Below are 24,148 nucleotides of genomic sequence, written 5' to 3'. Positions count from 1 at the left end.
GAGGTATTCCTTTATATTGGTTCAATTTTGGTTTTAGTTGTTGTATAAGTAGGGCTTGTTTGATTTTGCGTTTGTTTATATTTGTTTCCCTACTTAGTATCTGTGTATTTTCTACGGTTATGTTGTGTTTATTTGATTTGCAGTGTTCAAAAACTTATGAAGGTGTTTTTTTTTTGTTATGTGATTATAGTTTCTATTTTTCTGCTTGTTTATCTAATATAGAAGTCGTGGTAGTTGTTGCATTGTATTTTATAAATTATGTTGATGTTGTGTTTGTCAGTGTAGTTTTTACATAGTATGGACTTTAGTTTTGTACCTGGTTTTTGAATAAAATTGGTGTGTACTGGAATGTTGTGTTTTGTTTTAAGTTTTTTCCAAATGTTGGTTATTTCTTCGCTGCTGTAGGGAACATATGGTATGCAACAGTACAAGGTTTTGTAGTTTGTTTTATCTTGGGATTTATTGTTGTTTGTTTGTTGTTGGTCTACGTGTGTATGTATCATTTTTTCCACAGTTTTTTGAGGAAATTTGTTAATGTTGATTAAGTGTTGTTTTATTTTGTTGATTACACCATTACTTTATTTCGGGTAAACATAGTTTCGTGGTTGTGTTTATTTGGTTTATTAATATGTTGATTTTTTGAGATATATTCACAGTAAACACAAAGTTCGTCGTGTTTTGACAGCACTATGAACACAGTTATTTACTGTTTATTTGAAGTACTGTTAGGATGTTTATCTCATCTACAATGATGCTTGTAACTATTGCTGTTGCTGTTATAGAAAGGCCTGGCATGGCCAAGCGCGTAAGGCGTGCGACTCGTAATCCGCGGGCTGGCGCCCGCGTCGCGCTAAACATGCTCGCCCTCCCAGCCGTGGGAGCGTATAATGTGATGGTCAATCCCACTATTCGTTGGTAAAAAAGGAAGCCCAAGAGTTGGCGGTGGGTGGTGATGACTAGCTGCCTTCCCTCTAGTCTTACACTGCTAAATTAGGGACGGCTAGCACAGATAGCCCTGGAGTAGCTTTGTGCGAAATTCCAAAAAACAAACAAACAAACTGTTATAGAAATATTTTAGATTTTCGAATGATTTTTCGTTTGTACTTTATTTTTAATTAGATTGGTCAACCATGGGTGACTATTTATGAAGCATGACTTGTTTTAAACTTATTATGAGTTTAGTATGAATAGGAGATTATCGTCTGTGGCAAACATGGTTCTCGAGTTGTAATGATCTGAAGGTTATTTAGTGTGGATCTGTGGAGAACATGGCCCTTGTGATGTTTACCACTCACTGATCAACTTGTAACTGTATTTTACTGCTGTCTAATCATTCTCTAATTGTACCTTTTTTATGTCTGTAAGAAATATGGTAATATAATATATTTTCAATGTACCCCAAAATAGTATAAAGACGGTATAATAAAGCATAGCTAAATCTTTTGTTTAGAAACAGGCATTTTATAGAAAAGACAGATTCGTAAATATGTATTTTAAATTAAGGATAGGTTCATAGTTAAGAAAAGTGCATTTTTAAAAAGCAAGGACATGTTCGTGATTTAGAAGATGGTACTTTAAAAATGTATTCTCGAGACGGCTGGCATGGGCATTAGCACTTTAATTAAAATAAAGTGCAGAACAACGTTTCGACCTTCTTAAGTCATCTTCAGGTTAACAAAGAGCGAGTTTACAACTGACTGTTGCCGGGCACATGTCTTAGGGACGAGAGTGTAAACGGGTACGGGATTGTAAGGAGCGTTGCAGTTAGATGTGAGGTTATTAATTAGTATATGTATAAAGATGTTCCTTTATGTTGGTTGAATTTTGATTTTAGTTGTTGTATAAGTAGGGCTTCTTTGGTTTTGTGTTTAAGTATGGGAAATCCCGTGTCACCAGTGACACAGCCTGAATCTCAAACGATCAATTCAGCCTTACACCCACCACTATACTGGTACAGGTATGTTGACGATAGAATTGCTGGATTCACATCTACAGAACACACACTTAGTTTTTCAACCACGTTAATTCCATACACCCCAACATTAAGTTCACCTGTGAACAGAAAAAAAACACACACATGTTTTTGGACACTGCAAATCAAATAAACACAACATAACCATAAAAAACATCCAAATATTAAGTAGGGAAACAAATATAAACAAACACAAAATCAAAGAAGTCCTACTTATACAACAACTAAAACCAAAAACCACCCAATATAATTGTTTTTGAATTTCGCGCAAAGCTACACGAGAACTATCTATGCTAGTCGTTTCTAGTTAAGCGGTGTAAGACTAGAGGGAAGGTAGTTAGTTATCACCAGCCACCGCCAACCTTTGGGTTACTCTTTTATCAACGAATAGTGGGATTTATCGTCACATTCTAATGCCCCCACTGCTGAAAGGGTGAGTATGTTTGGTGCGATATGGATTCAAACCCGCGACCCTCAAATTACGAGTTGGGCACCTTAACCACCTGGCCATGCCGGACATAAACCAACATAAAGGAGCACTTTTATACCTATACTAATTAATAACCTAACATTTCACTGCAACGCCCCTACAATCCTGTACCCGTTTACACTCTCGTTCCTAAGACGTGTGCCCGAAAACAGTCAGTTGCAAACTCTCTCTTTGTTAACCTAAAGATGACCTTAGAAGGTAGAAACGTTATTCTGTACTTTATTTTAATTAAAGTTTTAATACCCATACCAGGTGTCTTGAGAATACATTTTTACTTCAAGTTGGTTTCTTGTCATCACGAATGGCATTATAAAGCAAGAACAAGCTCGTAATTTAGAAAAGGACAATTTAAAGCAAGAACAAGCTTGTAATTTAGAAAAGGACAATTTAAAGCAAGGACCGGTTCGTAGTTTAGAAAAGAGCATTTTAAAGTAAGGACAGGTTCATGGTTTCAGAGCAAGAGAATTTAAACAAGGGCAAGTATGTTTTTTGTGTTCATGTTATTAATAAAATTTGTTCAAGAGATTACTGTGGTCCATTTCTTTCATTCTGAATTAAGTGAACTTTTTTTTTCGCCAGACTAGAGTGTGGAACTTCTGAAAGTGCTGAAGTTATACAGTTTTATATTTTTGTCTTTAATTGATTTTCGAACCCAATAGCTTTGTTAACATCCAGAGTGTCTTAATTAACTTATAACCCTCTTAATTTGCCACCCTTAATCAACAGTCCCATTTTGTGTACTTGTGTTTCACATCTTTTGACTTTAGAGGTCTAGCACAAACATATGTATTTTGGTCAACATCCGTATTCTGTTAACTTCCCACCACAGCGAAAAACACAAGTATTTGTTGTCTTCCAACCCTGATCTACTGAGTTCTTAGATAAATGGCGAAGATTTCAACTTAAAATCCTACTGTCGCTTCTGATCGTAACATAAGCATCTGTGATTTTGAATTTAGCATAATTATCTTCACTTCCGAGGTTTAGCATAAAAATTCGTTTTTGTTTTAGTTGAATCACATCCTTGTTGACTGCTAATCTTTAACTTTTTAATATGCAATTAAACAACATATTTCAAAACCCCTATTTAATAAAAGAAATTCAAATTTTACTGCATACTGAGATGTAGTCTCAAGATTGAATGTCAGTCAAAGGTTTTTTCTCTTACTCACTGAATTTGATAATTCAACAAGTATGTTAGATGTACTTTCTCATTTCAAATATTCCTGTAAACTGTAGTTTATTCTATAGAAACGGACAGTGATCTGTTCTACTGGCAATTTAGGTGATAACACAAGGACAAAATATTCCATATTCTGTAGTGAGAGTGACCAGGACTCGTGTGGATAGTATTTACATCCTAAGAAGAATGATATAGTTAGGTAGTTAGGGTGCTTGATTCGCAACCTCCGTGTTGCGGGTTCGAATCCTCATCACGGAACGTGTTCGTCCTTTTAGTCATAGAGACATTATAATGTAACAGTCAATCCCACTGTTCGTTGGTAAAGAGTATCCTAAGAGTTGGCGAAATGTGTTGTTTACTAGCTTACTTTCCTATAGTCTATAAATTTAAATTAAGGAAGTTAGGGCGCTACTTTGCAGAAGATTCAAACCAAGCCAGACTGGCATTGTTTTTTGGTTGTTTTTTTTTGGGAATGATGACATGTTTTGTCGGTCTGTAGAAAGAGGTAGAGATTTACTTGGTAAAGATTTACAGGTAAATTTGAGCTCTCCTTTAAAGGTGCCCATTAGATACACCTTTTAAAATATTCATTGTTGTTTGTTTCACTGTACTGTATATTTCGCTCTGTCTCATCAAACACAATAGAGGTCGGAAAATTCAAAGTTTCGTTCCACAAAGCATATTCTCGTGAGACTTCCATTGTTTGGCGACTTCTACCCGATTACTCTTAGCGAAATCACTGAACCTCAAAAAAACAAAATACAGCGTGCGCTTGTATTTTTAGTTAGTATGTTTTTCTACAATTAAGCACAAAGCTACACAATGGGCTATCTGTGCTCTGCCCAACACGGGTATCGAAACCCGGTTGTTAGCAGTGTGAGTCCGCAGACATGCTGCTGTGCCACTGGAGAGCTGTATTTTGAGTTGAATCCTAACTCCGTGAATTCTCAGCATAACAAATCCAATCACTTACTATGTAACAGTGCTTAAAATTTCTGTTGTTTTGTTTCTCTTATTTTATTAAGTTAAGCTGGTGGTGCTTTTGACCAGAGGAGAATAACAGCGTAGAAACAATAACTGGGTTGGTTACGTATAATATTGTTATGTTTATTCGAGCTTTTATGTTATAATAATTCTGAAACATTAGTCCTTAAATAAGCATAAAGGTTTATTACTCTCATAAATTTAGATAAACTTTACTCGTGCCTTAGATATCTAGGTTAATAGTATTGACATGAGAACAGATTAAAGAAATAATTGTTTTATCTCCTATTTTAGTATATTACACTATGTATCACAGATTTTGTTCCTGGACAGTATGTGTTATTTCTCAATTGCTTATGTTGTAAAAGTACAGAAAATGGTCATTATTCCCTTCAAACTTTGCTTTTGTGATCTGGATAATGAAATTTAGAAATTAATCTATACTCTATGTAAAAACGGGCAAATTTGCACATTTTAATTTACGTAAAGTTTGAATAAAACAACATATGAATCAAAATTTACATGCATTTATACCAAAGTAATATAAAAATGAACAAAAATGTTTAGAAGTGACTTGCGACTTGCACATTTTCATCTAACAAATCCCACTCCTTGAGCCTAGATGTCGAAAGCTCATTGAGGTCTCTTTGGTTGGGGTAGTATGGGTTTCTCTCACCAGTTGCACCTCTGAAATTGTAATATAGATCTTCAACGTCTGCCTCTCCTTCTGAATTGCTGCTCTTTTCTGAAGATGGCTGCTTTCTCTCTGGCGGAGTGGGTACAAGGAGCTCATGGCAATGTGGAACTGAAGCGATGGATGATGGAAGGTCCAGATACAGATTTATTCCTGCCAGCCCGACGTTTGGAAGGGTCCATCATCCAGAAGTAGCAATTGCTTGAGTGGTCGGTGTGTTCACGCCAAATTCTTGGAATAGCGAACTTCATGGCTCTCTCTTCCCTTCTGTACCATCCTGCAAAAGAGCAAAATAAAATTGCTATTATGAAGAATAAATTTATTTCAACCGCAACTAATGTGTAAGAGGTTCATGCAAAATATTTTATATGTGATATTTTTCTATACTGTTGGAAATTAAAAAATATATATATTCAAATTTTAAAAGGTCTAAAATTTGTATAATATAAAATCTTACTATTTAAGCAAGCAAAATTTGTCCGTCTTACCTTCTAGAGTTTTTTTTTTTTTTTTGCAGTGTTCGTATGTAAAATGAGGTTCCCAGGGTTTGTCTTGATCCCTGAGAGACATGCCGAAATATGCCTTGTAGGCTTTACACATTTTAGCAGTTGCTGTTACGGAGTACTTTTTTCGCTCTTGTCTTGATAAATTGGCCACACACATAGCAGAATGCGTCTGGAAAATGCTTTCATCTTCTTGATGCCATCTCTGATAAAATCAGATAAGTCTGTGTGTTCACTTAGGCAGCTAGAACTAAACTGAAGTGGTGAGTAGTGAGCCCCTGTATATATATTACTATAGAAAGTTCTAGAAAATTCTAAAAAGATTCTTAAGTTCTTGTAAGCTCTACAACATTCTAGAAAGTTCTTGAAAATTCCTGTAAGTTCGAGAAAATTCTCTATCAGCTACTCAGCACTGAATCTATCTGGAATGTTCTGGAAAATGGGTAAATTTGAAAATTTCATTGCTCAGGTTACAAAAGCAAAGTTTGAAAAGAAAAATATGTCTTTTCCATTTACTTTAGGCCTAAGCAATTGGGAAATAACACTTTCTGCCCAGGAACAAGAAAAAGTAAAAGTTTTGTTACATAGTGTTATCATGGAAAATCAGCCGATGAAGTTCGATTTTTGAGATCGAACTTCTGTGTTCAAAATCTGGTTAGAAAACTTCCTTTTGTTACACGGTCTATGTTTCTAGGAACTGTTTAAGTAGGTCTTGCTTATAGCTCAACATGACTGTAGGAAATGTCCCAATATTTAATGGCCATTTTCTCTGCATTGCTTAAATAAAATCATATTTCGACGCCAATGTTTAAAAACTCATCGAGAAAGCAACTACAATCATTTCGTGGACATGTAACTGGAATTAGTTCTAAACTATATGCTGTCACGTGCAGGACATAAAGCTTTCTGTTTTCATTGTTAAACTTTGTGTAGCAGCTGTACCAATGTTACTGTGATAAGGTGCTAATTAACTATACTGTCATGTATAGCACTTGCATCTGCGTGTGTTTTCAGTGTCTCACCCTTGTTCACATTTCTTTACTACTTCCATGTCTATTCCTCATACTATCCTCTCATAACTTTATGTTAAGTATTTTCAGGTGCACCATTTTCCCTCCCTTTTAGGCAATAGATATCGAATTATTTCGGCTTGTTGGCGCTATTATTTTCACTAGTTACACATTTTATCTGTGTTGTAATACAAAATTCTGAGTTTTTAAACATATGGCGTATGTTTTTGTTATTTATTAGAATCCACACCCCACCCCGAAATATGCCACCCTACATGCTAACGGTTTCACCCATAATGTGCTGGATTAATCTGATAGATAACTTAATGAGTTTTGAATGTAACATGAACTCACCGTTTATACTGACAGTTTTGAACACCGTTCAAACTCGCTGTCATTAGGCTGTTGATTTCTTTAACTTTCGTTTTTAGTTGAGATTTGTAAATATTGTTAGTTTTATAGTATTTGGTTTAAAAGTAATCTGTGGAAAAGTTTATCGCTGAGTAGCATCTAGATTTGGAAAATTGCCAATAATAGGCCTCTCTTTTTCTTTTCTTTTTTTTTCGTTAGACTGCTTCCTACAATGACGACACGTTGCATGCTATATTTAGAAACCAAGCTGATTAACGGACACCCCCACCAGTATCATAAGTGTTACTTTCCGGATTATTGAGCAGAATGGAGTATTTGTCACAGCTGAACCACATAAGAGAAGATGAGGTTGGACAATAGTCTGGACTACAAGAAGCAGAATTAATCACAAAGTAGTACAAGGACAGGATGTGAAGCCTGTAGTTGAAAAAATGGTTCAAATTAATCCACGTTTTGTATATATGTAATAACAAGTCAATAACTTGGTGGGTTGTCATCTTAAATTCAACATGCAACTTATCTGAGTGTAATTTCTTTATTTTTCTCAAGAGCGTTTTTTGCTCACGCAAGTGAGAGAAAGTCGCAAATAAGCACAAAACTCCTTTTTCTGCGGTTATCTTTTTTCGTGATCATTCTGTGATCAATATAGATTTTTTCATTACTAAAAATTCCATCCTGAAGCCTCCGAATGTAGCTGGTTTAGAACGTGGGTCTTTGCCCCTCCCAATGCAGAACTGGAGACCCGTGGTAGATGTGCCGTGCTGCACATATACGGAAAAGCCTAGCTGGGGAAGAACCGAGTGTACCTTGAAACACGTGCTAACAAATGCCAGTTTCACACAGAACGGAATTGTTAAGCCGTGCAGCTGCGTCGTTCATTTGATCTTGTTACAGGTAATAGACACAATATTGAAACTTGTAGCATTAAAAGTATGTTATTGGTTGATTGGGGATATGCCTTTAATATGATAGGTAAAATAATTAAAGAGAAGAGAGTGTACGAGTTTTTCAAATAGATATTAAAAATTAATTAAAACGTTAATTCCATAAGACAAAAATCATTTTAATGTTACAGGGTATTAATATTCACAGAAATATAGTTTTGAATGTCGTATCGTTTTATTTTAATTATATATATATGCTGTAATGATTGAATAAGATTACACTGTTTGGTTGAACACAAATCTGCAACATAATGTTTTCATTATGGCTTTAGAAACAATTTTTAAACAACAAACAAAAGCTGGTCCATTCGACATATACCGTATACTTGGCTTCACACGCGTATTTTAGAAGGTTAGCAGGTGGCTTATGGAGGTTTATTTTAGTAATATTTAATTTAAAAAACTATAGACTTTATAAACCATGTGATGAGGAAAGAACGTTGTAACAACCTGCCAGATAGATAGAAGAAAAATGGAGAACATAGCAACAACCTGCCAGATGGAGGGGAAAAATGGAGAGCTTAGCAACAACCTGCGAGATGGAAGGCGAAAAATGGAGAGCTTAGCAACAACCTGCGAGATGGAAGGCGAAAAATGGAGAACTTAGCAACAACCTGCCAGATGGAAGGAAAAAATGGAGTAAAAGCAGATGAAAGCCAAGATTCTTGATGGACTCGCAAAATGATGGCGAACCATGAGTAACAACGCAGACTTGTTTAACCACACCAACGCCCTGACATGGCGAGGTGGGTTAAGGTGTAATCGACTCGTAATCTGTGGGTCGCGGGTTCGAATCACCGTCGCACCAAACATGTTCTCATTTTCAGCCGTGGGGACGTTATAATTTCACGATCAATCCCACTGTTCGTTGGTAAAAGAGTAGCCCAACAGTTAGTGGTGGGTGGTGATGACTAGCTGCTTTCCCTCTAGTCTTATACTAGGAAAATTAGGGACGGCTAGCGCAGATAGCACTCGTGTAGCTTTGCGCGAAATTAAAAAAACAAATGAACAACAACAAAGGGAAAAATCGAAAGTCATGATGAACAATGTGTGTATGCAGACACTGTAGAAGAAGAACGGGCACGTTCAATGACAGGATTCGAACTGCAATCTGCAAATTGTAAGTCGAGTTTCAAGAGAAATTGGAGAAACAAGTAGAAAAATGGAAACCAGATTCAAAGAACATAAAGAGTCACCTTCACACGTTTTCGAACACTGCAAGTCAAATAAACAAAACATAACCATAGAAAACACTCAAATACTAAATAAAGAAACAAACATAAACAAACGCAAAATTAAAGAAGCCTTACTTATACAACAACTTATACCCAAAATAAACCAATATAAAGGAACGCCTTTATACCTATATTAATATAATAAAATAAATAAAATTATATATTCAAACATCTAATACCGCCATCTACATTCCGACACTCAGTTACACAATCCCTTTCAAACATGTGGTCAGCTTCCGGTCAGTTACCTCTTTCTTTGTGAACCTGACGATGACCGAAGAAGGTCGAAACGTTGTTCGCTCTTCTATGTAAAATATTTTCTCAACCCAAGCAAGTTATTCTGTTTTTGGAGGGTCACAAACTACACAGAAAAACTCGAACCAGCATTTTAGAGAGAGATCCAGACATACATATTTGGGATCATGTATGGAGATCAAATAGTCAGTTGCGTATAATATTTATAATAGCAGTGCGACACAAGTGGGCTATGTGCAAGCATTGCTATTCACAATAACGAAATTGTCTCCTATAATGCCAGTGTGTGATTTTACAAAAACATCCAGGGCATATTCTTTCTATCTCACAGCTGTTGAAGAGCCCCCTCCACAGATCACGTGGAGGTTAATCTTGAAGTTGAAGCTGATGCTTTCTTACACAATGATAAAACTCGCAAACTACAGTAATCTTGTTTAGCTACTCTCGACTCCCTGGTACTGTCAGGGGTGTAAGATCAAATCTTGGCTCATCCGTGAAGAAATTGGTGTCCAATCAGATATTTTGCAAACCAGATGGTCTTGGCCCCAATTTAAATTATCGTGTTTATAATGCTGGGTTGAAAGAATCCTAATACAGGCCTTAAAATCCACCTCTTTTAGCCACTTACAACAGTTTGGGTTGGTAAAAGAACTCTATTAAATTTATAAGGTCGTAATGGATCTTCTGTGTTGGTTGAAAAGGATTTTATATGAGTCAATACAAGAACACCACATAAGTTTTGAAGGTTCCAGTGGAGCTTTTGTGCAAGTTAAAAAGGATCTGATTTGGGTCTATATGTTATCATAAATCAGTCTTCACGGGTTTATTGCCTTTGTTCGGCTATCTCTTTGCAGCTTTACGAATTCTCTAAGGCTATAAAACAAGGGAAATACCACGTTAACTCGCATTTAAGACAACAGCAACACACCTAAAGGCCTCCAATTTGTAGCAACCGTGGTCACGTGACATTTCCTTCAGGTTGAAATATCTTGAAATGTGTATTTGAGCGGTAACGGTACGAAATGCAACTGTTAAAATATAGATCTAAGTAAAATACAAATAAAACTACGTGTCATAGTGCATTCACTCGACAAAAGTGTTTTTCGCAGAGGAGTATTTAATTCACATGAGTAATATCAGATAATAAATAACCAGAAGTGGAAACTTCTCACCCATCAATTGAATCGAAAGGTTACTGTTTCTGTCAGTTGTTTGGATATAAATCATTTTTAGGTATTCGTTAGGACTGAGATGTCAGTTATTTTTAGTAGAAGCATACGTATATATCTGTCTTGGAGTCACTGATCAATCCTCTGCTTCCTCAACCACTTGAGCTACTTATGCTGCAGAGTGAGGTCAGAAGAGTATTTTTGCAAAGCATAATTTATATCTCAGCCTTTTCTTCGATGCGTGTCGAGTCTTACTGTCCTAAGGGCTTTTGTTATTGGTTTTCAATACTTGTGCTTCGCACTTCGTCAATATTCATTATTCCCCAGTGGTGCTTGTGCAGGTGTTTAAAGTAAGGTAGCAGTGGGAGAAGAAGGTTAAAAACCACCGGTAAACTGGGGTCATTGATTCAAGATGGAGAATAAAATTAGTAGCTTCTGGTAAACTTGTATTCCTTACTCATGATGGTGAAGAAAGACGTTGTTAAAACTGTTATGATTTTTTTTCAGATGTAGAAGAAGTTAGTAGTTTGTGGTAAGTTGGTGTCCTTTATTCAGGATGGAAAAGATACGTAAATGCTTGTGGTAAGCTGGTATTCCTTATACGGGCCAGAGAAGAAAGAAACTTGTGGTAAGCTGGTGTATCTTATTCAAGATCGAAACGAAAGTTAGGAGCTTCTGGTAAGTTGGTGTCTTTTATTCAGGATAGAGAAGAAACAAGGTTTTGGTAAACTTGTGTCCCTTACTCAGGGTAGAAAAGAATGTTGTAATCCTGTAGTTAAAGAGTATTCCGTAGGTCCATTTTTTTTGTCAGTTGTCTTCCTTGAAGAGTTTCAGGCCCATTGTTTGGTAGCAGTGTTTCATTAAGAGTTCAAGTTATTGTTTAGTAAGAGTCTCCTGTCAGCACTTTAGGTTTATAGTTTGGCAATATTCTTGCTTTTAAATATAAATGAACCATATATCACATAAGAAAAATTACAACTTGAACAAACATAAGATTTTTAGTAAATTCTTCCAATCACGAATATAAGTCACAGTAAATGTTTTGTCTTACGTTATTTATAAGTTGTTTCAGTAAAATCGATTATGGTTACATTACCAGGATAAATAATCAATATGTTTTGTATGTGTTTCTTTTTTTCATTAAAGGTTTAAATAATAACCCTTGGACATTGTTCATTATCTCATAAGAGCGACATATTGAATATAAGACGACTAATGAAATTGTTTTATCAATCTTTCACAGTTATTCTGATTTTTGGGTGCGGAAGAAACTTTTTGCTTCATGCACAGAGCATGCTGTAATCGTTTGTAGATTTTGTTGACACTAAGTGTTGTATAATTACGCGATAAGTACTTGTACAGCACTTAATATGTACACAACATCATACTTACTTGGGTAGTACTGAATCGTTCTTTACAAAATTCTACATCATAACGTACGTAGTTATTACGTAAGACTGACAAAGAACGATGGACAGGTACATTAACGTTCTTTCAAAATCTTAACGTGGCTTTGTGCTTGATAACGTTCGTTTTAGATTGTACCAGTGTGGATAAGAATAGAGCCAGTTTTCCTTGTAAAGTTTATTACCTTGACTGGAGAGAGTACAACATCCAACTCGCCAAGAACACTGCTTCACACACGCAGGTCTTTGTTTAAAGGCTCCTTCGATTCGGTTCGAATTTTATCGTCAGATTTATGTATTAAAACAAATATTGAGGAAGATTTACTTTGTACCTCCGTTCTAAACCCGCTGTTTTCTATAAAATTAGTGAAAAGAAATGTTGGTTACAGTTTGAAAGGTACTAAATACTGTTGTTTTTGGTCAGTCTGATGAGGGGGAGGAGCATGCTTATTCACTGAAAAAAAAAAAAAAAAAGTACGGTAAGAGCTTTATTATCCGGCATCTGGCTGATCTGGGAAGCGTCGAATTTGCGGAAATTCTAGTTACCAAAGAGTTTTCCTTGAATATTTTACAGGACAAATTTTGATACCTTGTTAATGTTCTAAAGCACAGTACTTCTACATCATGTATAACAATAACAGTAATAAATAATAACAAATATTGTAAAAAAACCCTTAAACTCTAGAATCTCATTTACCAATCTACCGTATGTTTAAAATACTGTATTGGTAACTGTAGATACACATTTACCACCAATACAGTATTTTAAACGTACAATATAGGAGGGTAGCAGTGGAAGATTGATGGTATTAAAAACGTAAAGCTGCAGCAGCGTTACTAAGCTACTAGCATTTGTACTTGGATATATTGAAATTCATGTTATATTAGCTTTCCGGATAAAAAGATGCTAAATAGAAAGCTATTACTGTGTAATGACTATGTATATTCGTACATTAAAACCTTTAATGGATGTTTTATATTATTTACACCCTTCAATCTTTGCAGGTCACGTGACCTTTTTGTAATTAACAGAATAGTTTAACAATAGTTAAGACTAAAATTATTCCACTACTTGAGTTCCCACGTATTGGATTTCATTCTGTACTTTACGTGCAATTCGTTTCTCACGTTCGGGATTATTCGTTCTATGTTACCAGCCCATATGCTTTTCTCACGTTCCAGTTCAATTGTTTCATGTTGCTAGTTCAAATTCCCTTGTTGCGTTCCAGAATATTTATTTCACGTTACGAGCGCAAATTCCTTCCTCACGTCCCGAATCACTTGTTTCACTTACCAGCTTAAATGTCTTTAGATTTTGTTCTTGAAATGATTAAATATCAGGATATATAGAATTAATCTTTCTCTGTTCGAACAAAAATATTTTTTGTACATCTAAGTTAGAACATTCGTCTGAAATGAAAGTTTCAAAGTGGATGGTGCAGCATTATAAAACTATATTCCCAATATTATTAATTGTTGTTAATTATTAAACTTCACATAGTTTCCCTGTATTAAAATCTTTGTATTGTTTCTTTTAGATTTTTATTGTTAAAATTCACAGTATTTCTTTTTGTATTGTTAAACTGTTTGTGTGTATATACCGATAACTTTGAGTATTTTTATCATGGACTATATTTGTGAATATATTTGACAGTACGATTACTTGGTAATATTTAAGCTGATATTGATACACCATATAATATATTGTCACTTTATATATTTTATCACTTAATCCAGGCGATTTGCAGAGCGAATTTAGAACAGATATGTAATTTATTGTTTTTATTTATTGTATCTTTGTTTATAATTTTTTGGTAATAAAAACTTTAACGTCATCTGTAATGTGTATTACTTGTAGAAATCATGTATTGTCCACAACTGGTTTCGGACAGTGTGTGGTCTTAGGTTTCTGGTCCTTCTGACTACGGGATTCCCTCACTAGATTTATTATGTTTGTCAACTGGTTTTACTCTAACTGGTAGCTGAAATGAGGGGTTATTCCCCACTAACTTGTTGTTTGGTTTACTATCGTAACTAGCGTTTTCTAAGTTTAACTTAGAACATTTAATTATTATTTGTTAGTTAGTTGGGAAGACTTGAGTCTTCATGGATTAACCAGAACTGAAACATAATTGAATACCAAGTCTCTCTTCTTTTTTTTTTCCAGAAATATCCGTTTCTTTTTACGTTGTTGTTGTTGACTGATTCGAACCATTGGAAGAAGTTTTTAATTTTGAAAAATAATCTAATCGATTTATACAGTACTACGCAGTACTTTCGAATCGTCGGATAAGTTGGAAAATCTATTCGGTCCAGATGTGCCTGTTAGAAGTCTAGGATGGCTTTCTCTGAAAGAATTGAACTGATTATATAAATGTCTCCATCTTAAAATTCTCAGTTGGGTCCAACACCCTACCGTCTTTGTAAACACATTCTTTGTGTACCAAATTATGGCTCAGTGGTAGTTATGAAGGCTTATAGTACTAAACACCTGGTTTCGATACCCGTAGTGGGCTTTGCACGGGTAGCTCATTGTGCAAGTTTGTTCTTAACAAACCATGACTTTATATATACAAAAACGGCTCGTTTGGATTGAGAAAATATTTTACATAGAAGAGCGAACAACGAAGAAGGTCGAAACGTTGGGTTTTCTCGACATCACAAACCATGACTTTGTTGCTTACAAACTTTCTAATACGAACAAAAAAAAAGATTAAAAAAGCACCAAATCTACATTTTTTTACAGTGATCATCGCTGGGGCCTTTATGTATATAACTAAAAACGAGTTATTTCGACCTTTTTTATAACCATTTTTACACCCAAAATTTGAACAAGCCAAACAATAATTACTAAATATTATTTAACCTTATCGGCAGTGAAAGGTATCTAAATAATTTTATAGTTTGTGTGTGTGTGTTTTTTTCTTGTAGCAAAGCCACAAGAAAGTGGCTTAAATCCGAAGACTTTCTGCTGTCCCAGCAGGGGATTTTATAGTTGAAAGATTAAAAACAAGTAATAGTTTGAAGGTTAAAACGATTTGGTGTTTGAAGATTTAAAATAAGTTTATAGCATAAGGATTAAAATAAGTTCGTAGTTTGAAGATTAAAACAAGATGTAGTTTGAGAGTTAAAATATTCTTTGGTTTTGTGGTGACTGTTTCGTTTTCTACAAAACTTCCTCAAAAAATGAATCGGGCGTGGCCCAGAAATTAATGTGCCTCGAGAGTCGAAAGAACCATGGTTCTAGTCGTGTTGTGCCACTGAACATTCTCTGCATTTGCAACCATTTTGGAAAGGGCATTATAACTGTAACAGGTAATTCCGCTATTCAGGTAAGCAGTGGGTGGTGTGTGTGTGTATATGATTGCCCTTTTTCTTATTAGTAGTTCTGACTAAGAGGTCGCATAGAGTGATGCTTAGGCTGAACATATTGAATATCCCATACCTTCATAAAACAGTATAAGAATGAAACGTTTCTGCCCTCCCAAACAATAACAACAAATTTAAGAAAGTTTACAAAAACAGCATGCATATTGTTTTAAATAAGGAAATAGCTAGGCAATATTTCTTTTTACATTTTTGTAGAAGTAATTCTGGAGTTAAATATGGATTTTATGCTGCAAACAAATTATTCACAATAATATTATATATTTACTATTTACGACGCTTTGTTTATCTGTTTTGTACAGTTGCTTTAGAAAAGGAGAGTAGTGTTCAAAATATTTCGAACCTAGCTTTTGAAAAGGTTACAATTGGATTTATGTGAAATTGTTCACTATAGTAAGTTAAATAAATATCAAGGTTTTTGTCTTTCATCACAAGAGGACGCTTACCACCCATATATGTATTAATTGTAATATGTTTTAGGGAATTAACGTTTGAGCTTTAGTTTCCTGTTCTTCATGCGTGACATAAACAGTTCTCACGCGTCACAACTTTCTGCTTTGATTCATTTTGTTCCTTATAATTATTTACTGAAACGTGATGAATGAAAGTGCATTATATTTAATTTAATGTTTTGAAATGAAATTATTTTTAACACACTCTGACTAGAAGGGAATCTGTGGTGACGTCACACTGATTAGAATAGAATCGATGGTGTCGTCATTCTGATTAAAATAGGATCAGTGGTGACGTAACACTGATTCGAATAGGATAAATGGTAACCTCGCACTGGCTAGAATAGAATCAGTCGTAACCTCACTCTGACTATAATAGGATCGGTGGGCACAGTGGTACACTAATTCTATCGCTATTTAACACTATCAAATATTCTTAGATATACCATAATTCCTCGATTTAGAATAAATGTTTTAAAATGCCAATTCATTTCCTTTTTTTTTTTTTTTCGACCATTATTTTAACAACAGTTAAAATAACAAATCTCCTTTACAACTATCTTTACTGCCCTACATTCAACTTTGAAGAGAAGCGAGCAAACTGCACTCTGGTTTCACGCAACGTTTGATTTGGATTTTTTTTTCCTTTTAAGATTCGAAAAATAACCAAGCGGAAGTTTTAATTACTAAAATTAGTTTGGTATTCATACTTTTATTGTAAAAATTTTTCATTGGAGAAACAATATTGTAATGGTTTTCTGAAAACAACTTTAATTTTTCTAGGTGGTTATTGGTCGTCATTAAAACAAATACAAAAATGTTGTGTATTTACATATATAAATAACTTCTTAGGGGCGTATGAACATGCTTGTAAAGTAAAATGAGTTTTGAGCTTTCGGACTGAAGCCTAAGGTTTGGCGGTGGCTGAAATTCATTAACCGCCTTACTTTTACCTTATCATTTTAAATTAATGACATTTAGCGCAAGTAGCTTTGTGTGGCTTTGCGGTAAATTCAGATTATATAAAATGTTTTTACTTATGTGAACATGATAATAACCATTCAGAAATAAATAATAACCTCATCAGGACTGCGGAAGCATCTTCGAAGGTTCGAACTGGGATTTGCCGCCCAGAACTTTAGATATGAAAACATTATAACCACAGCAGTTCATTCTTCATTCATCTAACAGTAACTGCGTAAACGGCGGGTTCTATTAAGGGGTTGCCCCTCTGGCGTGGCCTTGTTTCTAGGGCGTTTGATTTGCAATCTATGGGTTGCTTGTTCGAATCCCTTAACTGAACAAACTCTCCTTTTAAGCTCCGAAGTGTTACAGTATGACACTTAAGCCCAATATTCAATTAGAGCAGGCCACAAGTTACCGGTGGCACTGTTGGCTATCTATCTTCTCTCTACTTTATCATTTCTAAATTACGAACGGCTAGTGCCCGTAGACCTCTGGTAGCTTTGAGCTAAATTCAACAAACAAACAAGCGTAAACAGCGGTGGCTATGTCTGATCAGTGAGGGTTTCAGACCTGGTCGTTTAGCCAATGTGTCACGTAGTTCGTGGTACCTCACGTGATCGCCAGGTGTATAGTTGTCGATCACCTTTTTCGCCGCCTTTACTCAACAGTTCGCACGTCTCGTTGTTTACATATTTTCATTAAGATAATGCATAACCTTATGCAAGCTGCTGTCAGAAACGATCAGGCTTGTGTGTTTTTTATCATGTTGAAAATGTATTTTAGGAAACACAGTTCGTAGCTGTGTAACAGACCGGAATATAACGTTAAATGTTATACAGTCTACAAAAGCTTTTATTTAAGTCATCTTGCTATATTTGAAAAACTTTGTGAACATTCTTACAAGGTGACGCTTCAGTTATTTGCAGTTTTTCTAATGTTTTCTAAGGATTTTATACATTTAAGTAAAATAATTGCATAGTTAACTTAGTAAGTATTCTAGGCTTTAAAGTTCCGTTCGTAATAGAAAGGTTACTACAGTGCGATGGGGTTAACTTTCAGTGATGCAGATTTTAGTTTAGCATGCCTCGTTTACAGTCTCCTCAGAATATGAAAACTTGCTTAAGGATAAAACGTACCAACCCCACCCCGGTGGCTCAGAGGTAAGTGTGAAAAATTATAACGTTAGAAATCGGGTTTCAGTACCCGCGGTGGGCAAAGGAAAGATTGCTCATTGTGTAGTTTTCTGTTTAAGGGAAACAAACAAAAGGTAAAACGCTGGGCTGGAAAAAGTGCGTAGCTTAAACACCATCCTTTAGGTTTAATCGTTTACTACACACATTCTCATCTTTGGAATAATGGGCTCTACCTAAAATAGTAGATATAATTTTATTATTTGTTAAAGTAGCGTAAAAACGGAAACCAGAAGAACTGCATCGAATTTGAAACACGAAAAAAAAGAAGTTTAATAAAAACTGCCTACGTTATTTAAATACCGTGGTTCAAACGGACAATGTAATTCTGAACAAAAATATAAATTCACTTCCACACACAGGTTAGATAATGCATGTATTGTTACAATATAAAGATGAAAAATCGAAGTGATTTATTCTGGCTGGAAACCGAGAATCGTTGAGATAAAGTTCTATTGTTTTTGTGATTTGTTAATTAAAAGAGACCCGGATATAGAGAGAACTTCATTTCCTTTTTTTTTTTCTTTTTCATTTTAACACGAAATTAATATAGTCTGATAGTTAGGACGCTCGAATCGAAATCTTCGGGTCACGGTTTCAAATCACATTGCCAAACTGGCTCGCTCTATCAGCCGCGTAAGTATTATAATGTGACGACCAATTCCATTATTCATTAGCAAAGATAAGTGTTTGTAGTGGCTGGTGTTGACTAGCCCTAGCCTATTACTACAAAATTAGGGACAGACGATATAGATAGCCCTCAACAAACGAATAGTTTTAATCTCGGATGACCCAAACCTTACTGGTTGTAGAAAATATATCAACAGCATTGATATCTCTGAGCACTAATGTACAGGTTAGTAGAGAATAACAGAACCTACAGTTCTGGTAGAGATTTTAACGCTTATGGACTTTACTTTTAGTAGAGATTTTAGCGTTAATGGACAACAGGATTAGCAGAGCTTCAATCGTTAATGGATGAATTCTGTAGTGAAGTTTATGCAAATGAACTAAAGCTTCAGTAGAGATTTATCTGTAACGGAGCTACAGTGGATGTTTGAGCATAGACAGCTTGTGTCAGGAGTGGATCAATTTTTGGCTTCTATACTCACATTCTTTTCATTTATTATCTACATAAAATGTCAAGGTTTATTAATCACATAGTTTATGTTTATTATCTATATAAAATGCTAAGGTTTATTAATAACTGTTTATATTTACTTTCCATATAAAATGTCAGTGGTTATTACTCACATTGTTTACATTTATGATCCATATAAAATCTTAAGGTTTCTTAATCATTTTGTTGATATTTTCTTTCTTGTATTAGTAACATTTATTATTTACAGAAAATATGAAATACTAACATTGTTTATATTTATCTTACTCAGATTCTTTACCTTTATTATCTACTATAGCGTAAGTACCCGGTTTTCTCTGTTACTGTTTTGTTATATTTTAGATGTCTGTGTCAGTATGTCTGTATTATGAACCTATTTTATCTAACATTAGTCATCAGTAAAGTAACTAGAGGTATTTCTGTTAGTTTGTAATAATAAAAAAGCTTAACTCTATGATTTATTTTAGCTGTGGCAGTAAAAGCGCGTATGATTTCTCAAAATATGAGAAGTCATAAAATCCGAAATGCATTTATCCATTTTAAGGTATTTTTCTGTTATATCACCAATGTTTTTAATAAAAAAAACTTTTCTAAACAACCTTAAAATCATGAAATATATTTCTAGTTTCCTTTTTCTTTGCATTTTATTTTATACTTTCTATACGTAGACTAACAACATTAGATTATTGTTTCGTTGTAAAGTAACACGACATAAAAGCCATTGACTTTATATATTAGAAGTCGTTAATATAACGATAGATAGTACTGCATGGTATACTATGGAATGATAGTATTTGCCTCGTCATTTTTGATGGGATGTACGCTAGTACAAATACTTAGAGTCTTATGTGTTTATGCATTTCATCTTATACATTCAGTACAAAGACAAACAACAATATTAGGTTATACTTGTGTTGCTTAGCAATATGACATAAAAGCATTTTGTCCGAACGTATTGTTACCAAAACGCACTGGCTATGTCGTATTAATAGAGGTTAATAATCTAACGGATATACTACGTGGTATACTATGGGGTGTTATACTTGCCTCTTTCCTTTGACTGCTATTTATAATAGTAACAAAGCTTGTTTGTATGTTTGTTATTTCTATTTGTAATATCAGGAACAACTTCTTTTATGCATGTCCATTAAAAAAGAATGCGCAAACACATGAATAAGTAATAATACCCAGGTGCACACTCTCATGGTCCACTTAGAATGGATGCAAAATTTCAGATTTTTAAGTTCTTTTCTCTTGTTAAGATTTAGTATTTTCAATTTATGCTCAAGATGTTTGCTAATGATTGTGTTTACACTTATTGTTGTCGGATTATACTCTTAAAAGCTTATTACTGACATTAATTATGTTTAATATTTTGTGTCTATACTGCAAGGGCTTATTACTAGTGTTGTTTACATTTATTATTTTCTGTTTGTACTGTTAAAGTATATTACTGGTATTATTTACACTGAATTTAATGTGTGAAAACCAGCACTCTTTGGTGGAATAAAGAAAAACATAACTTTCTTTCAGTTACAATGCCCACAAATTGAATATTACCTTTTCTTTCCTCAAGTTCTTTTGTCTTTTGATTTTTATTTTCCTTTGAATCTTGACACGGTTAACCGGGATAAAAATAGAAAACAAACCATATAGTTATAAAATAATTGGTCATTCGGTTTTTGTTTTAGGTTACAGCTCTTCAAGTAGAATCTGTTCGTTATAAATTAATGTCGGGATTCTGCCTCATTTAAAGATTACATTTCCACATCACGAGCCTTCGCATATTAAACAGATTTTTTAAAACCATATAACTAGTTTCTCCATCTGTTTTTCTTGTTTTTGTTCACTAATCAATCTGTTAAAGGCACTCTAAACATATTGCTGGATAATCTGCTTATTTCTTGTAATTCAATTTTATTTTCTTTGTTCAGTGATAAAATTTTTGTTATGGTTTTTAAAATTAAAGCATTGAAAACCAATAAATATGTATTGAAAACCTCAAATTTTTCCTAAATAAATTCATTCCACCCATTTTCATTGAATCTTGCTATTTAACGTTATTATTACGCATCAACGTTTTTGCTGAAAAATAGACAAGAAAGTAATTTGAGGAAATTGTACCCTGAGCTTAGCCATACCCAATGCATATAACAAAATGTATATATGAAGTTTATAGTTTATGGAAGTTTAACAAGTTCTTTTTATTAAATGACTGTTAAGTGGACTATACGTATACAGGGAGTCTACCATATAGAAATTAGTGGTTGTTTCGGTTATCACAATACCCTGCAAGCAAAAAATAATAATTATTCCTTTGAAAATAAGTTTACTCTTCTTCGTTTTAAGATTTTACAAAGTAATTTACTTACACAAGACATGTATCCAATGCAAAACTTGTCTATATACACTAGAAGAATATCCAAAAGTAATGTTTATTTTAGTCTCATTTCCAAGAAATGACTGGTAAGACATTATGGTTGCAAGCGACGAAGGAATTGCTGTAAAATTTAAAGCGATCGTTTTAGAAATCAATCAGAATTGAACAATTTAACTGTGAAGCAGAAAGGATAGGAAGAAATATACGTATTTATTGTCATTTTAGCCAGTTTCACTATCTTAGATCGTTCAGTGGTTGATCAAAGCTTAACTAATGAATATAGTAAGAAATAGTTGAAAAACATTTATCGTTGTGTCCTAGATGTCTTATATATGATGAAAACCATTCTTTCAGTGTGAATCAAGATCAGAGTGTTTTATATGTCATGTACGTGTTAAGTCAAGATGAGTGTATCCTGGATATCCTGTATATATTGCAAACCATGTTTATAGCGTTAATCAAGATCAGCGTGTCGTAAGTGTAATGTGTGTATTGGAAACGACTTGTATAGTGTGAATCAATGTATACTAGATGTCATGTACATGTTGAGAACGGTTCGTAGAATATGAATCAAGGTCAAATGGTCCTGAGGAAAAGTATCCTTGCTTTCTGAAGGTCTTTTATCAACACGAAGACAACTCACTGCGTTTGTTTTGTTTTTTGGAGCAGGAAATTGAACCTTGGGGTTTCATGAATGTTGTACGTGAGGAATTGGGAATTGGTATTACATATTTTATCTTGTTCAAAGTTGCCACTAAAGTATAGTAATTACTGTACAACTGATTCACGAGTTTAGAGTTAACACGCTCTATGAAGGTTTGAAAGTTGTTGTTTTTTGTGTTTTGAGGAATTATGAACGTTATTACATGTTTCTTAACATATAAATAACTTATATCTACGTTTCTGCGAATATGCTAATTACATAAGTATGAATTATAGTCATAATGTATAAAGAAAAAGAAAGAAAATACTGATAAAATACAAATGTTACTTCGTAGTTAGGTTATGGCCTGAAAGCATTTCATTTTTCTTGATACAACCTTAATTGACAGCGGTTCAGGCCAATAGTAAAAGTATGGAGTTGGTAATAATCAGGTAATGTGTGGCAGTGCTTGTTTTTTTAAACTATATATAACGTTACTTACTTTAAGAAGTAGCTGTTGTTATGTCGACTGATGTTACCATCTGGTAGCGGATGGAGAGAGTTGTGGGAAAGTAGAAATTTTGTTCTTTGTGGTTTTTTCGGTTGTTTGAACAATGGTTTTATATATTCGAACAAAGCTTTGAAAGCGACGCCTGAACTGTGGGAGTATTTCAGGATTTTCGTGTTATTACTCAATTCAATATAAAATTGTTCTTAAGGCTTTGTTAGTGTAAACCTAGTAAACTGAATTTGTACAAGAAGTATTTTGTAGTGCTATAAAAAGGAGTCAGCCAGAACTGCAAAAAGCAGTAGTTTACTAACTTTTCTTAATAACAAATATGAAAAGGATATACTTGAAATTTTGGATCATGTGATACTCCGCCAACAGTTCAGTCATAGCGACACATTGGTAACAGTGTAGGCGTAAAATGTTACTTATCGACTGATGTTTATTATTAATAAAGGAATATTCTCGGTACATTTTCTATTGCAGTTGACATTAGATGGCAATATCAGAATATTACCAACTTAAGTGATAATTTCAAGACGAAAGATTTGTTGTTTTATATTTTATCCCAAAGCTACAAAATAGTACACCTGGACTTTGTCCATCACAGGGAATTTTATTCTTGTATGTGTGTAAGCCTACAGCTGATACACTGAAGGATATAAAGTGAAATAATAACTTTATTAGTTTTAGTAACTAATATAACTGACGTTCGATCAGAAATTGTTTGTTTAGCAGACGTATAAACTTAAACAAATCCGGTTGAAACGTAGAAAGCTGACATAGCGTTAGAAAGCGGTGTGCATTTTAATGAAATGTTAGGCCTATTGGTTTCCAGTACTTCGTCAGCTTTCGATGTTTAAATCATAACTTTTTAAGTCTTACTCTGTACTGCATATCTATATATAGCGTTTCATAAATAATTTATTTTCTCGTAAGCCTAGCTGAATAGTTTTATATTTGACTAAAGGCGTCCTGGACAGTGATTTGTAGGAGAGAAATGATAAATCTAAAACAGAAAAATTAAGAAGAATATTGAAAAGGAACATCTGCAAGTTACGTGATTTTTATTGCAAATAGTAATTAACTCTAAACTTGTAAATATTACCTTGGAAACCAACGAGAATTGTGCCAACAAATAAGTTATAAAATAAATAATTAAAAAGTGTACTTTTCTAGAAAACGGATTTTCTGTATAACAAACTTATTGGTAGTATGTATTTATCATAATTCAATATTAGGCATTGTCTTATGACAAGTACTTTCTATATTACTAAGTGACCAC

The 24,148-nt window shown here is 34.1% G+C and overlaps 1 protein-coding gene across 9 annotated transcripts in view; it reads left to right on the top strand.

Annotated features, from left to right (window-relative positions):
• Positions 1-24,148, top strand: part of LOC143247097 (liprin-alpha-2-like) — a 211,148-nt gene that overhangs the window by 100,415 nt on the left and 86,585 nt on the right. For 2 of the 9 annotated variants that reach the window (XM_076494561.1, XM_076494559.1), the window contains exon 2: positions 7,407-8,102. The exons of 5 other annotated variants lie outside the window; for them this stretch is intronic. In XM_076494561.1, coding sequence (XP_076350676.1) covers positions 7,935-8,102 — 168 coding nt within the window. In that variant the 5' untranslated portion in view covers positions 7,407-7,934. Of the gene's footprint in view, positions 1-5,533; positions 5,665-7,406; positions 8,103-11,318; positions 11,490-24,148 lie in introns of those variants that run through there. 2 more of the 9 variants (XM_076494560.1, XM_076494563.1) reach the window with 2 other exon arrangements.

The sequence above is a fragment of the Tachypleus tridentatus genome, chromosome 3, assembly GCF_004210375.1.
Source record: "Tachypleus tridentatus isolate NWPU-2018 chromosome 3, ASM421037v1, whole genome shotgun sequence".
NCBI lineage: Eukaryota > Metazoa > Arthropoda > Merostomata > Xiphosura > Limulidae > Tachypleus > Tachypleus tridentatus.
The sequence above is the reverse complement of the archived record's forward strand: the minus strand, read 5'-3'. Positions and strand labels throughout refer to the sequence as shown.